General features: G+C 44.5%; 1 protein-coding gene across 1 annotated transcript in view; it reads right to left on the reverse strand.

The window, feature by feature from the left end:
• GALNT13 (polypeptide N-acetylgalactosaminyltransferase 13) overlaps positions 1-17,105 on the reverse strand; it is a 397,996-nt gene that overhangs the window by 247,310 nt on the left and 133,581 nt on the right. Inside the window, exon 2 of the mRNA XM_040441045.1 lies at positions 15,070-15,238. Within this exon, the coding sequence (XP_040296979.1) occupies positions 15,070-15,238 (169 nt within the window). The remainder of the gene's footprint in view (positions 1-15,069; positions 15,239-17,105) is intronic.

Consider the following 17,105-nt stretch of genomic DNA (forward strand, 5'->3'; position numbering starts at 1 on the left):
ACATAAGAAGACACTAGTAGATTTTGCACTAGGGCCCAGAATTTTCAAGTTAGTCCTCTGGCTGAAGGGAAGGGGTTAGGTCAAGAATTTGGCATGGGGGGACGGGGCATGCTGTTTCAATTTTTGCCTCAAGCAGCAGAAAGCTATATGCTTCCCTGCCCCTTGCCACAAACCACTGAGGGAGGGGGGCCCAAACTGAACTCTTACACCAGGGCCCATGAGCCTTTAGATACGCCCCTGTACTTATCATATACAGTGCTGCCAAAAATTATTCATACCCCCGGCAAATTTTGACTTAAAGTTACTCTTATTGAACCAGCAAGTAATTTTTTGACGGGAAATGACATAGGTGTCTCCCAAAAGATAATAAGACGATGTACAAGAGGCATTATTGTGGGGGGGGAAAAATTCTCAGCTTTTATTTACATTTGAGCAAAAAGTGTCCAGTCCTAAATTATTTATACCCTTCACAGACTGTCACAGTCTGTGCGAAAATCCAAGGTTCTATACCACTCCAAATAGTCCAAGCTGTTCTAAAGCATCCTAATTACCCTGATAAATTGGAAACAGCTGTTTTAATCAACTCAACAGGTGAAAAACAGCAGCTCTCTGCAGCTGGTTTGTGGACATTCATGGCTAAGACAAAGGAGCTCAGTGAGGACCTGCGGCTGCACATTGTGGCTGCTCACAAGTCAGGAAAGGGCTACAAGGCCATTTCAAAATGTTTTCAGGTTCCAGTGGCTACAGTGCAAAGTGTTATTAAAAAATACAAGATGTTCCGCACTGTGGAAAATCTCAGAGGACGTGGTCGGAAACCAAAATTGACACCTGTGCTGGCCAGGCGCATAGTTAGAGATGTGAAAAAGAATCCAAGGATCACCACCAAGGCCATCCTGATGAATCTGGGCTCTGCTGGTGGCAATGTCTCAAGGCAGACAATCCAACGGACACTGCACACTGCTGGGTTCCACGGATGCAGACCAAGGAGGACGCTACTTCTCCAGATAAGGCACACAAAAGCTCGCTTGGCCTTTGCAAAAGCTCATCTGGACAAAGAAGAAGACTTCTGGTCTTCTGTATTATGGTCAGATGAAACAAAAATTTAATTGTTTGGTCACAATGATGTTTCTTTCATTTGGCGTAAAAAAGGAGAAGCCTTCAACCCAAAGAACACCATCCCCACTGTCAAACATGGTGGTGGGAACCTAATACTTTGGGGGTGTTTTTCAGCCAATGGACCAGGGAACCTGATCACAGTAAACGGCACCATGAAAAAAGAGAAATACATGAGGATTCTCAATGACAACATCAGGCAGTCTGCAGAGAAACTTGGCCTTGGGCACCAGTGGACATTTCAGCATGTATGAATGACCCAAAACACACAGGAAAAGTGGTGAAGAAATGGTTAGCAGACAACAACATTAACGTTTTGGAGTGGCCCAGCCAGAGTCCAGACTTAAATCCAATTGAGAATCTGTGGAGGGAGCTAAAGATCAGGGTGATGGCAAGAAGACCCTCCAACCTGAAAGATTTGGAGCTCATTGCTAAAGATGAATGGGAAAAAATACCTGTGGAGACATGCAAAAAGTTGATCTGCAATTAAAGGAAGCGTTTGATTGCTGTAATAGCCAATAAAGGCTTTTCTATTGATTATTGAGAAGGTTATGAATAATTTTGGACTGGACACTTTTTGCTCAAATAAAAGCTGAGAAATGTTTTTTTCCCACAATAATGCCTCTTGTACATCGTCTTATCTTTTGGGAGACACCTATGTCATTTCCCGTCAAAAAATTACTTGCTGGTTGAATAAAAGTAACTTTAAGTGAAAATTTGCCAGGGGTAGAGTTGTTGTGATACCAAAATTTGGATTCGGTTTCGATACCATAAAAAAGTATTGCAATACTCGATACCATTTGATACCACGCAAAAAAAAATAAAACAAAAAAGCCACGTGCATTCCGCATTTTTTAAAATGGCAAATCGCGAAGATTTTTTTTATTTTAATAGTTTGGACTTTTCGGATGTGGCGATGTTTATTTACTTATTGTTCATATATTTTATATGTAAAATTGGGAAAGGGGGCAGTGCTGCATTCTAAAAAAAATACCTAGTAGCCATTGGCTCCTGAACTGAAAAATTTAGGAGCCAAATTAAATTTTTAGTCGCCAAATCAAAACCGAATCAAAATTTTGGTATTGTGACAACGCTACACCGATCAGATCGGCGTAGGGTTGTTTCGATAACAAAATTTGTATTTGCTTTTTTATTTTTTAATAATTTAATAGTTTGGACTTTTTCGGACGCAGCGTTATGTAAATATGTTTATTTATTTATTGTTTATATATTTTATATGTAAAATTGGGAAAGGGGGATTTAAACTTAATATTTCACACTAGCGTTTTTCTTTTCTGGCATTGAGTTCCGTCACAGGGGCTCTATACCGGAAAAGAACTGATCAGGCATATCCCCATGCATTCCGAATGGAGAGCAATCCGTTCAGGATGCACCAGGATGTCTTCAGTTCAGTCGTTTTGACTGATCAGGCAAAAGATAAAACCGCAGCATGCTACGGTTTTATCTCCAGTGAAAAAAACTGAAAACTTGCCGGGAATACCAGCATTTTCCCCATAGGAATGTATTAGTGCCGGATCCGGCATTCAAAATACTGGAATGCCGGAACCGTCCTTCCGGTCTGCGCATGCGCAGACCGGTAAAAATGTGTAAAAAGATACAAGACGGATCCGTCTGTCCGCATGACAAGCTGAGAGACGGATTCGTTCTTGCAATGCATTTGTGAGATGGATCCGCATCCGGATGCGTCTCACAAATGCTTTCAGTCACATCCAGATCAGCGGATCCGGCAGGCAGTTCCGACGACGGAACTGCTTGCCGGATCATACTGCCGCAAGTGTGAAAGTAGCCTTAGGCCTCTTTCAGACGGGCGTTACGTTTTGGCTCCGGATGCCTCCCGGGTGCATTGTGCCAAAACCCGCGTGGGTAGGTACACAATTGCAGTCAGTTTTGACTGCGATTGTGTTCTGTTGTTCAGTTTTTATCGCGCGGGTGCAATGTGTTTTGCACGCACGTGATATAAAACTGACTGTGGTACCCAGATCCGAAATTCTTCACTGAAGTTCAGGTTTGGGTTCAAGGTTGTGTAGATGTAACATAGCATATAACATGGTTATAAGAGAAAATAATAGCATTATTAAAACAGAATGCTAAGTAAAATAGGGCTGGAGGGGTTAAAAAAAGAAATAAAATTTAACTCACCTTAATCCACTTGTTCGCGCAGCCCGGCTTCTCTTCTGTCTTCATCTGTGAGGAAAAGGACCTGTGGTGACGTCACTGCGCTCATCACATGGTCCATCACATGATCCATCACCATGGTAATGGGCCATGTGATGAGCTCAGTGACATCACCACAGGTCCTTTGACAGGTCCTGAAAAAAGGACAGGAGACCGGCAGCTACGCGATCAATTGGAGGAGGTGAGTTAATTTTTAATTTTATTTTTTTAACCCTCATTGGCACTACGCCACCAATGTTTATTATACTGGGGTGTTGGGGAGGGCGCACTGTGCCACCAATGTTTATTATACTAGGGTGTTGGGGGGGCGCACTGCGCCACCAATGTTTATTATACTGGGGTGTTGGGGGGGGGTGCACTGCGCCACCAATGAAGATAACTGACCTGTTATCAAATACAGGAAGCGGGTGCCGGAATCAAATAGCCGGCACCCGACCTCTATGCCGAACCTGAGGGGTTAACTGCCGCTGATCACAGCTCCCTGTCAGAGGCAGGGTGCCGGCTATGCAATTCTGCTGCCGGCCCCTGCCTCCTGTTCCTTCTCCCTGTGCTGCGATTGGACAGCGCTACAGGCAGAGGAGAGGGAATGCCCACTAGAGAAGCTGATGTCTCCTCCCCATTGCTCAGATAGTAATTAGCATATGGAGCAGGAGACAGTAATGGGGCACAGGCGCACAGCGGGGGAGAACGGAGCGGCGCCCAGGAATAATAGTAAGTGCTGGGACATCTCTAGGCGCCGCTCTGTGTAGCCTGCTGCTTAACAAAGTCCGAACCCATGAAAAGTCCTATCATTGGTGGCGCAGTGCACCCGCCCCTCCTCCGCCCCTCTCTCCTCATTGGTGGCAGCGGCAGCAGCACAGGGGGGAGGGAGAGACTGCTTCATTCTCCCCTGTGCTGCTGAGGGAACATGAGCGCGCTGACAGCAGCACGCTCATGTTCTGAGATACTAGACTACGCAGAAGCGCAGGCCAGTATCGAAAAAGTGGAAATCCCGGTATCGAATTGATACCAGGACAAAAGTATCGATTGGGTATCGAAATTTCGATACCCGCAACAACCCTAGCCAGGGGCATGAATAATTATGAGCAGCACTGTACGTTCTAACATAGAAAGTATATTATACCGTAGTGCTTTTGTATTGTGCAGCAGTTGTGTGCAGTTCTGCTGAGATACTGCAGCTATATAGAGGGACAAACGCTATTGGAATAACTAATTGCAACTGGTGTGATATACCTGTCGCCCATAAAAAACTGATTGAGGGGTGTGATATACCTATAATATGCTTTCTAACATAGAAAGTATATAGTGCATTTGTATTGTGCAGAAGTTGTGTAAAGGTTATGCTGCGATACCGCAGGTATATAGAGGGACAGATGCTATTGGAACAACTATTTGCAATGGGTGTGATATATTTGTTGCCCCAAAAAAACTGATTGAGGGGTGCGATATACCTGCTTCCACAAATTACTAATTAATGGGTTTTTATATACCTGCTTCCACAAAATACTGATTTAGGGGTGGAATATACCTGCTTCCACCAAATATTGATTAAGGGGTTCTATATACCTGCTTCCACAAAATACTGATTAAGGGGTTTGATATACCTGCTTCCACCAAAAACTGATTGAGGCCTGCGATACACCTGCTTCCACAAAATACTGATTAAGGCCTGCGATATACCTGCTTCCGCAAAATACTGATTAAGGGGTTTAATATACCTGCTTCCACAAAATACAGATTGAGGGATGCGATATACCTGCTTCCACCAAATATCGATTAAGGGGTTCTATAAACCTGCTTCCACAAAATACAGATTGAGCGGTGCGATATACCTGCTTCCACCAAATATTAATTAAGGGGTTCTATATACCTGCTTCCACAAAATACTGATTGAGGGGTGCGATATACCTGCTTCCACCAAATATTGATTGAGGCCTGCGATACACCTGCTTCGACAAAATACTGATTGAGGGGTGCAATATACCTGCTTCCAACAAATATTAACTAAGGGGTTCTATATACCTGTTTCCACAAAATACTGATTGAGGGGTGCAATATACCTGCATCCACAAAATACTGATTTAGGGGATTGATATACCTGCTTCCACCAAATATTGATAAAGGCCTGCGATATACCTGCTTCCACAAAATACTGATTAAGTGGATTGATATACCTGCTTCTACCAAATATTGATTGAGGCCTGCGATACACCTGCTTCCACAAAATACTTATTAAGGGGTTTGATATACCAGCTTCCACCAAATAATAATTGAGGCCTGCAATATACCTGCTTCCACAAATACTGCTCTTCTCTAGGAACTTTGGCACAGGGTCATTTTGAAAATGACAGGGGAAGAGGAAGAGGCAGGCCATTCCACAGGAGTGGTAGGGGTCGGGCAGGTGCACCAGGCTGGAGCCTAAGTGGAAAGTTGGAGAAGGTGCATGCGATTACGTCAAAGGACGCACCAGAGTTGGCTGAAGTGGCTCACTCAGCCTTCCGCTTCTGCACCATTCTCATCCTCTGTATCTGCACCCCCTCACTCTCTGCTGTGTGCACCCCCAAAGACACCACCACAACCACCATAGCCCCTCCACTTGAGTCAGAGGAATTATTTTGCCATCCATTCCCATACCTTACCGAAGCGCATCCATTCTTGGTATCGGATGAGGAGGTAGCAACGGCCGCCACCCAGCGGTCTGACGACAGTACCCAGATCAGCCCCGGGAGGGTGGTCCACGCTGTTGCTGCCTACTCCGAGATCTCTAATGTCAGTGGTGGTGAAGGTGACGATGATGACGTGTCGATGGACGTCACGTGGGTGCCCACAAGAGAGGAAGAGGAGGGGAGTTCAGAGGGAGAGACGGAGCAGCAGATAGGGAGGAGAAGGAGGAGAAGCAGGCATAACTTGCAGTGCACCGGAGGCAAAAAGCAGACTGCAAATGTATCTGGGGCGAGCCATCCAGCATGCACGGTCACATCTTGCGCTCCCAGGACCCCGGCACATGGCTCCGCAGTGTGGGCTTTTTTTTTAACTTGTCAGCTGCTGACAACAGTGTTACCATGTGCAGCTTGTGCTGTCAACGCATAAGTCGCGGTAAGCCTAACACTCACCTAGGAATGACCGCCTCGAGAAGGCAACTGGCCTCCCATCACCGAGCCCAGTGGGAGCAACACCGTCAGACCCCACAAAGCCACACTCCCAGCGCTCCACGTCCTGCCTGTTCTCCTTCTCCTCTTTCCTCCCATTTGTCCTCCACTCCACCGTGCCGTCGTCGCGTTCATCTGGCAGAAGGCAGGCTTCCGTGGCCCAAATGTTTTAGAGTAAAATGTTTATGATGCCAGATAGCCCTCTTGCCCAATGGCTGACCGCTGGCTTGTCGAACTGCTAGCCCACCAACTACTGCCATATAAACTGGTGGACTCAGAGGCATTTAGAAAATTAGTGGCCATTGGCAGACCGCAATGGAAAGTCTCCAGAAGGAAATATTTCTCCCAGAAGGGCATCCCAGAGCTATATTGCCACGTTCAGCGGCAAGTAAATATATCTCTGGCACACAGTGTCGGTGCCAAGGTACATCTTACCAGAGACACGTGGTCTAGAAAACACAGGCAGGGAAGGTACATAACTTTTACTGCCCACTGGGTGAATCTTCTGACGGCCGTCAAGCTTATAATCCGTGGCACCCGTGTGGATTTCGTGTTACCGCCACGGATTGCACGCAGGCCTGCATCTTCTTCTCCTCCTCCTAATCCTTCCTCCGTCTCCTCCTTGGCTGACTCCTCCTTTTCCACTGCTACCACCTCTTCCGCTCCACCCCCCAAGCTCCCCAGAACCTATTTGACATGCCAGGTGAGAGGTTGCCATGCTGTGCTGTGGCTGTTGTGCCTGTAAGCCAAGAGCCACACCGGTCCTGCACTGCTTTCAGCTCTGCGGTCACAGGTTGATCAGTGGCTAACCCCGCTCAATTTAACAGTTGGTAAAGTGGTGTGCGACAACGGTGCCAATCTGCTGAGCGTGCTGAAACAGGGATAAATGACACACGTGCCGTGCATGGCACACGTCCTGAACTTAGTCGTGCAGTGATTTGTTGCCAAATACCCTGGAGTCAAGGACGTCTTGCGGCAGGCCAGGAAAATCTCTGGCCATTTTAGAAGATCTTACATGGCTATGTCCGTCAGACGTCTGATTTGTGACAGCCCGACGCACTGGAACTCAACCTTGTATATGCTTGATAGGCTGCTCCAGCAGCAATGTGCCATTAACGACTACCTGTACGAACTCTGCAGCAGGACAGGTTCTAGTAAGCTTGGTTTCTTTTCACTGCACCAGTGGCTGCTCAAGCGTGATGCATGGAGACTTCTGTGGCCATTTGATGAGATCACCAAACTGGTCAGTCGCAGCCAGGGCACCATCAGTGACATCGTACCTCTCACCTTCTTTCTGGAGCGTGCATTGCGTTGTGTCATTGATCAAGCCGTCGAGGAGCAAGAGCTGGAAGATGAGGAAGTCGCAATGCTGAATGAATTCCCGGGGGGGGGGGGGGGGGGGCTACTCCATCTGAGACAAGTCAGCAAGAGTGTGAGGAGGATGGTGGCTGGGGGGAGGAGAAGGAGGAGGAGTAAGAAGAGTAGGCTTTGAGGGGAACTTTAAACTTGTCAGGGATCCCTGGTGATGTCCGTGGCTGTTGTGAGGAGACCGAGGACGACATTCTCCTGGGCGATGAGCAGGAGCAATGGCGCTCCACTGCTTCCAATTTAGTGCAAATGGGAGCCTTCATGTTCTTTTGTTTGAAGAGGGACCCCCGTATAAAAAGCATAAAGGGCAAGACTCAGTACTGGGTGGCAACGTACTTAGACTCCCGGTACAAACACAAAATGGCGGACATGCTACCTGCGTCACAGAGGGCTGGCAGAATGCAGCATTTCCAGGCCTTGCTGCTAGAGATGCTGCATTCTGCTGTTGCAGGCGCTGGCAGAGGAATTTCCACCCACAGCGAAACAGGTGCGGGTACCAATCCTACCGTGCCTGCAAGAAGAGGGCGGTTTGAAGATGTGTTGGTCATTTTGTATATGAGATCATTCTTGCAGCAAACCCATCGAAAGCCGCCCTCTGGATTCAGCCTCAGGGAAAGCCTAGACCAACAGATGTCCGACTACATCGGGTTACAAGCGAGGAACCCTTGGACTACTGGGTGTGCAGACTTGACCTGTGGCCAGAGCTGCCACAATTTGCCATGGAACTCTTGGCTTGCTCCTCGTCGAGTGTCCTGTCCAAAAGGACGTTCAGCGCAGCAGGGGGGATCGCGACCGTTAAGCGCACTCGCCTAGCTCACAACAGTGTCGGCTACCTCACATTTCTAAAAATTAATGAGGCATGGATCTCTGAAGAATTCAACACCTGTAACGACCACGTGTAATTGAACTTTTTCTCATGTCAGCCCACACATATTTGCCACCACCCAAAACAAAGAATGGTCCTTGTCTTATGTATATACAGCAGCATAAAAGCCCTTTTCTGGCAGATGAATGCCTAAGTTTTGGGGCCTCTACTACAGTGGCCTACAGTAAAATTGTTATTCAGTGACCGCCTAATGTACCTCCAGCCACATAATCACTAGTGTTGAGCGCGAATATTCGAAAAGCGATTTTTTATTGCGAATATCGGCACTTCGAGAATATTTTGAATATAGTGCTATATATTCATAATGATGAATATTCGTTTTTTTTTCCGTTTTTTTTTAACACAGTACACATCAGGTGATCATCCCTCCCTTATTCTAGCTTCTGGGCCAATAAAAAGGCTTTGATACAGCTTAGCAACATCCCTAGCAACCAATAGAAAAGTTGCCTACCCCTTACTATATAAAAAGAACCTCCCCAGCGAAAAAATATGCCGAAAATTCGCAAGCGCAAAAATATTGGATCACTCTATCTGCATATAAAGCTATTCTAAAGTTCTGCCGTGCCAACCATTTTTCTCCAGTCTCAGGAAACTTATAAAACTGTAGCATAAGTGACCCACGCCTGTATTTCATGCGCATTATGCGAATATTAGGCTGGTTTCACACGGGCGTTGCGGAAAAATGTGCGGGTGCGTTGCGGGAACACTCGCGATTTTTCCGCACGAGTGCAAAACATTGTAATGCGTTTTGCACTCGCGTGAGAAAAATCGTGCGTGTTTGGTACCCAAACCCGAACTTCTTCACAGAAGTTCGGGCTTGGGATCGGTGTTCTGTGGATTGTATTATTTTCCCTTATAACATGGTTATAAGGGAAAATAATAGCATTCTGAATACAGAATGCAAAGTAAAATAGCACTGGAGGGGTTAAAAAAAAATAAAAAATTATTTAACTCACCTTACTCCACTTGCTCGCGTAGCCCGGCATCTCCTTGTGTCTCCTTTGATGAAGGACCTGTGATGACGTCACTCCGGTCATCACATGGTACGTCACATGATCTTTTACCATGGTGAATCACCATGGTAAAAGATCATGTGACGTACCATGTGATGACCGGAGTGACGTCATCACAGGTCCTTCATCAAAGGAGACACAAGGAGATGCCGGGCTACGCGAGCAAGTGGAGTAAGGTGAGTTAAATAATTTTTTATTTTTTTTTAACCCCTCCAGTGCTATTTTACTTTGCATTCTGTATTCAGAATGCTATTATTTTCCCTTATAACCATGTTATAAGGGAAAATAATAATGATCGGGTCTCCATCCCGATCGTCTCCTAGCAACCGTGCGTGAAAATCGCACTGCATCCGCACTTGCTTGCGGATGCTTGCGATTTTCACGCAACCCCATTCACTTCTATGGGGCCTGCGTTGCGTGAAAAACGCAGAATATAGAACATGCTGCGATTTTCACGCAACGCATAAGTGATGCGTGAAAATCACCGCTCATCTGAACAGCCCCATAAAAATGAATGGGTCCGGATTCAGTGCGGGTGCAATGCGTTCACCTCCCGCATTGCACCCGCGCGGAAAACTCGCCCGTGTGAAAGAGGTCTTACATTGACGATTTTCACTAGTGTTGAGCGAGCATGCTCGGCCGAACTGCTGTTCGGCTCGAGCATCGCTATGCTCAGAACATCCAAGTGCTCAGCCGAATACTGCGGGTGCTCGAGTACAATTTCATACAATGGAAGTCCCGAGCATCAAACCAGGCACACCCTGCTCTGAAGAAGAGAGGGTGTTTGGTTCACAAAAAAAGGTTAGAAATTGATGGAAACCCCATCAAAATGGTTTAGAAACAGCATTAAGAGGATAGCTGGATGCATCTTGGACTCCTATTATCTACGACATACAGTAGACAACCACACAAAGGCTATATGCCAAAAGCCAGGTATATACAAGCCATAAATCTATCCATGAGACAGATGACAGGCTTAGTCAGCATACCTTAAAATGGCAGCCTTGTGTACTATGAGACATTCCAAACCAGCTCTCATCTGACTGAGAGCCATTAAGCCTCAAAGTTACTTCAGATCTGTTGGATGTCTTGGGTGGACCTGTGCACCTAGATCAATATTATTAGGGACACAAAAAGTTTTCTGATTGTCCTAACATAATAGTCAATAACCTTTCTATACAGTTTTGTCATGTAACAACTAATTTGCATAAACATGGGCATATGGGAAAGACATGCAATGAGCAGAATCTGCCTTGTTTTTCAGCTGAAAAACCATTTGCATGGAAACCAATATATGGCACTGTTCATGAGTAGTGTAGATTGCGAATTTTCCATGCAAATGGTTTTTCAGCTGAAAAACAAGGCAGATTCTGCTCATTTGCATGTCTTTCCCATATGCCCATGTTTATTCAAATGAGTTTTTACATGACAAAAACTGTTAGGACAATCAAAAAACGTTTTGCCTCCCTAATGATATTGATCTAGGTGCGCAGGTCCACCCAAGCCATACAGATCTGAAGTAACTTTGAGGCTTACTGGCTCTCAGTAAGATGAGAGCTGCTTTAGAATGTCTCATAGTGCACAAGGCTGCCATTGTAAGGTATGCTGACTAAGCCTGTTATCTGTCTCATGGATAGATTGATGGCTTGCACATACGTAGCTTTTAGCCTTTGTGTGGTTGTCTATTGTATGTCGAAGATAATAGGAGTCCAAGACGCATCCAGCTATCCTCTTAATGCTGTTTCCAAACCATTTTGATGGGGCTTCCATTAATTTCTAACCTTTTTTTGTGAACCAGACACCCTCTTCTCTTCCGAGTAGGGGGTGGCTGGGGTTCTCCCATTGACTTCCATTGTGCTCGGTAGAGCACACAAGCTCGGTCAACACTAATAATCACTTGTTCTTTTCTGTCAGGTGAATGGCTAATTTTTGGGGCTTGTACTCCACTGGCCTACAGTAAAATTGTTATTCAGTGACCGCCTAATGTACCTCCAGCCACATAATCACTTGTTCTTTTCTGTCAGGTGAATGCCTAATTTTTGGGGCCTGTACTTCACTGGCCTAAAATAAAAATTTTATAGGCTCCTGGTATGCCACTGTCCATGTTGTGGGACTATTTGTGCATTTCTTGTCAGTATTTGGTGGCTGCAAATATAAACTGAAGGTTTTTTATGTTCGCCTGCCATTAAAGAGAATGGGGCCCACCGCGAACGGGCGGTTCGGGAACATTTGATCGCGAACTTGCATTCGCGAAACGTCCCGGCCGATGTTCGTCCATCACTACCCACCATGACCACAGGAAACTATTCTAGAAGCCCTATATTATCAATAAAGTTTAAAAGAATTTGAATAAAATAAATTTTCCCTAGGGGCAAGTGATTGGCTGCAAAATCAACCAAATGGGATTTGATTTCTCCTAGACCTTTGGAGCCTACTATGGTATGAGAGCATGAAGGTTCCTCTGGTGGGCCAGTCCAGTCCTGATTATACAAATTTTCTTGAAGTCCTGGACAAGCTACAGTCCCACCCACAACGGGTTGCTTTGCAGTGTAAACAATGGCGACAACCCAGCAGTGGCCAGTATAGAATGAGGAGGATGCTTTATAACTATTAACCTATCGGAATTTTTTTATGTGTGCTGGCAAGACATTGGAGTACCCTCGGAATCCAAATGTATATTAATATACTGTATATACCTATCTATGCAATGTTTCTTCATTATTATATACAGGTATGTAGCATATAATGCTATTGGGTATGATCACGGTTCTACCGTAAAAGATAAAATAATCTATCACTTAATATTTAAAAAAAACATATTTCCTGATGTAGAATGATAGACACACTGCAGAAAATTGACATTCATTATTCCCCACTGTCTGCATCCATCCTCAGGCATATGGTCAGAATGAAGGCATCTATTTTTGGATGGAAAAATGACATGATGTCTTTAGGGGATACTTACATTACTTATCCAGCCATTGCCAATGGGGAGCTCAATGAATGTTCACATTACCACAAAAACAAAAAACCTAAAAAAAAAAAGATTTTTTTTCTTCCACTAACTTGAATATAATGTGTGCCTGACGGAAGAACAGTACAGTAAATGGATTATTCTCCATTGTGCCACCAGTTTCCTTAGAAACAGTACAAAACTCTCAGTGAACCGCAGAATACAACACGGAATATATAATGACATGTGATGCTAATTGCCAAGTGGCGGTTAACTAATGTAAAGCGATATTCAGAGATCTATGGCATGCTTAAAGGGATTTTCTGAAACTGTTGTTTATCAGCCTTGGAGTGTTGTCGGGCACACATTGCTACTTAAAGGGAATCTGTCACCAGCACGGTGGCAAACCAGAGTTTTTCTTTTTTCTGGACAAGTTATCCCAAAATCACGGACAGTCATAATTTATTTACGGACAAATTGGAAAACATAATGAATGATAAAGATTATAAGTAATCCATGTCTATAGCTCAATATACTGCATAAAACGTATTACCAGCATTTACTGGTAATTACCACCAAAATAATCTAGTCAAGAACCACCAGCCTCCAAAAAATCACGGGCACTTCCATTTTCTTTTTTACGGATGGAGGAAAAAAGTTGCCTATTTTTACGGACTTTTACAGAAATTTCTAGACAGTTGGCAACCTTGGTCACCAGCGAACCCCCTTTCAAATTGTTTGCATAAACACTGTAGGAAGGAACAAGGGGCTATCATTGATGGTCGGTACGTGTCACCGAGGTTCCTGGCCTCGGTGAGGTAAGAGCCGTTTTTTTTCCTGAATTGTCATTATTGCTTTGCAGTCTGACACTTCAGCTGTTTAGTATGGCTGTAAAGCAGATCCGGGATGGCTCTTACTGGGAGTAGCCAAAGTGCTGGGTGGGTGGCTACTCCCCACGTTCCAGGCCGTGTCTTGGGAGGCTTATAAAAAGCAGTCACCATTAATCAGGTGGTTTGGATTATCCTCCCTCTCACAGTGAAGCTGTGGAGTCTCTGTGGTTTGGGATCTGAAGATGTGTGGCGTGCAAATGGGCTGAGAGCCGCATGCTGGAAAACAGGCCCCTAAAGCCTGCTGGGGACCGCTGTTGAAAAACTGCTAACAAGGTGAATGTTTGTGTTCTGTGGACTTTCCATGGTGTGAACATACACCAAGACTGCGAACTGTTATTTTGTTTTGACTTCTGTGTGAATAAACACTGAACTATTTAAGTTAAAGACTGTGTGATTGCCTCTATACTGCGTCCGCTAACCTGCCTACTAGAGCGAATCCCCACAACACATACCTGTGGATCACTTGATTAAAATGCTGTTTTTCTGTTGTTGATCTGAGGCTCCATTCCCGAGTTATAATACTTTTTCTTAATATGCAATTTAGGCTTTTGGTGCAATGAGGCAGTCACTATTGCTCTTGCTGCACCCAAACTTCACTTCTTTCTGTGGCCAGCTCCTTCCTCACTGGTTTGATTGACAGGGCCAGGCAGTGACAAAGCAGCCAAAGAAGGGCTGGTCACAGAAAGAGCTTGGGTGTGGCAAGAGCAATGATGAATTCCTCATTGCACAAGAAGCCTAATTTACATATTAGGAAAAAGTATCATACGGTAGCTCTGGAACGGCTCCTCGGGTCAAAAAAAACCAACAGCATTTTAATCAGGTGAACTTCAGCTATGTGTCTGTGCAAACAATTTATAGGGAGGTCGCTGGTGACAGATTCCCTTTAAAATGCAGGGTCTTCCCGCATCAACGTATGGTTTGATGTGGGTCACATGATCTCTGCAACCAATGATTGGCTGCAGTAGCAACGTGTCACTGGGTCATGTGATGTATGGGTGACACGTCGCCGCTGAGGCCAGTCATTGGCTGCAGCAGTCATGTGACCTGCGTCAAATAAGATGTTGACGTGGGGAGACCCAGGACCAGTAGGGCAGTGATGGAGCAAGAACCCAGTGTCGAGGATCAGGTAAGTATGATTACCACCACAGGTCCAACCATGCTGGAAGATCTGTAGAAAAGGTCCCTGGGGTGAACAACTTCTTCAACACCAAAAAAAAGTTCTATGGAAAGTTTAACATGCATCAAAAATTCTATTAATCAGAAAGGGCCCAATAGAAAACAGGGTCATGTGTCAGTTCATACCATAGACACCACATCCATTGTAGCAACAAGAGTGGCATTACCCTTCTACTTGTTGGCTTGATCGTGTTGCTGCCTCTATGGCATATACAGTTTTGACCTGATTGCTTGTTCTAATTTATATCAAAACTTGCAAACTTTTTATCACCACTAGATTGAGAACAGCAAAAAGAAAACGTAGAATCTGTATCGTAGATCTTACCCTTCCAGTCTCACGTCCGGCAGGCTTCTATTTAAAGCAATTAAGTCACTGGCCATGAGGTTAAACTGATTGATTTTGAATAACTCTTTCATTTTCTCTTGATCGTCTTTCGGGATGAGCACCGCCTTCCCCTGCTCCCCTGGACCTTCTTGGTTCCTTGAAATAACAGCTAGAATAGAAGCAAAAAAAACTGAATTTTCCCCCTATTAGCGGACTGCGTGCATGTGAACACTGCGGCATCACTTACATTCATTTTACTTATTTTAATATCTTTTTATTGGATTTCAAAAAGTAATACATAAACCAAAAACATAAGGGTTGCATGTAAAATATTGTTGCATAAATTGGCAAAGTAGCATAATATATCACACCTAACAAACAAGTAAGACAGCACAATAAACAAAGGAGAACTACCTAATATAAAAGCAGAGCGTGGAGACAACCAAGGGATGTAGTTCTACAAATGAACACATTACTTGTGATCCCAAAGAGGAAATGATTACGAAGGCTATTTTATTCAACCAGTTCAACCAGTTTTCCAACATTAATGAGCATGCACATTTTCATTTTTTTTAAGTACATGTGGTTCAAAAGCAATAATTCTAGTTTCACACCAGCGTTAGAAAACAGCCTGATCGGCAGAGAAAAGTCCGTCAGAATTCTCTAGTTCCGGCATTACCAGAAAGTGGCTATCCTATCCTCAGGATAGGTTAAAAATATCATATAAGCAGTGGTCAGACTCTTAGCACCACTGCCGATCAGCCGTTTGGAGAGGCCAATGCACCAAGCTTACCAAGCACAGCGCCACACATTTTATAGTATATTGCAGCTCAGTCCCATTGACTTGAATGATACACTAGCTTTACTTTTATGTCATTTTTCATTTAATATTTTTGCTTTTAATTTCTATATAGCACAAAGTGCAAATACAATTCTTTTTAAATGGTGTCCCCTTTCCATTACAGCTGTTTTTACATAGATTGTATGGCTGTTTTTCCATAGTGGATATACAGTATGCTTTACAGGCACTGTGTGCAGGACTAGAAACTGTGGTGTGGGCTAGTGGTGGTGTTCATATTTTATTTTGGATTTATTTATTTATTGATTGATGGATTTATTTATTTAGTTATTTTACTTTCCACCTTGTGCCACCCATAAGATCAATATTTTTATTGCTGATTTCTCTGGGTCATATTAGGCCCAGTTACAAGGGGAATACAACCTCTAGAGCCAAAATGAAGAGCTGATCTGGACCCAACTGCACCTGGAAATCACATGATCACTTGGGTGGAGGGAGCAAACGTCAGCTTTCTGTTCTGTATACTCATTGAGTGCTGTTTATCGAAAGATGGTGGAACGGTAATGAATAGTGTTGAGTGAAATCGAAATTCAGGGAAAATTTCCTTGTGCTTCGTGGTGGAGAATCTATTTTCCCTTAATGGCGGTGAAAAAAAAAAAAAATGATACTTACCTTATACTTACCATCCATTTGCTCTCGATGGGCCGCCGCCATCTTGATTAAAGATCAGGTGCGTGGTGACATATGATGTCACCACAACAGCCAACATGATGACGTCATCACAGGCCGTGCAAGATTTCACGCTAGATATTTAATCAAGATGGTGGCGGCCAGCCCCTCGGGCGCAAATGGATGAGCAGCACGGTGGCTCAGTAGTTAGCACTGGTGCCTTGCAGCGCTGGGGTCCTAGGTTCGAATCTGACCAAGGACAACATCTGCATGGAGCTTGTATGTTCTCGCTGTGTTTGCGTGGGTTTCCTCCCACACTTCAAAGACATACTGATAGGGAACTTAGATTGTGAGCCCCATTGGGGGACAGTTGGATACTAATGTCTGTAAAGCGCTGCGGAATATAGTAGTGCTATATAAGTGCATAAAATAAATAAATGTAACTTTTTTTTATTTTACACTGTATCATCACTGTCAGATGCCATGATCAGCTACGAATGTATCTGAGGGGTACAATGATGGAGAGAGGCGCAATCACCGCTCCATGTCATTGCACCCACTACTTACA

This window comes from Bufo bufo, chromosome 7, assembly GCF_905171765.1.
Source record: "Bufo bufo chromosome 7, aBufBuf1.1, whole genome shotgun sequence".
NCBI lineage: Eukaryota > Metazoa > Chordata > Amphibia > Anura > Bufonidae > Bufo > Bufo bufo.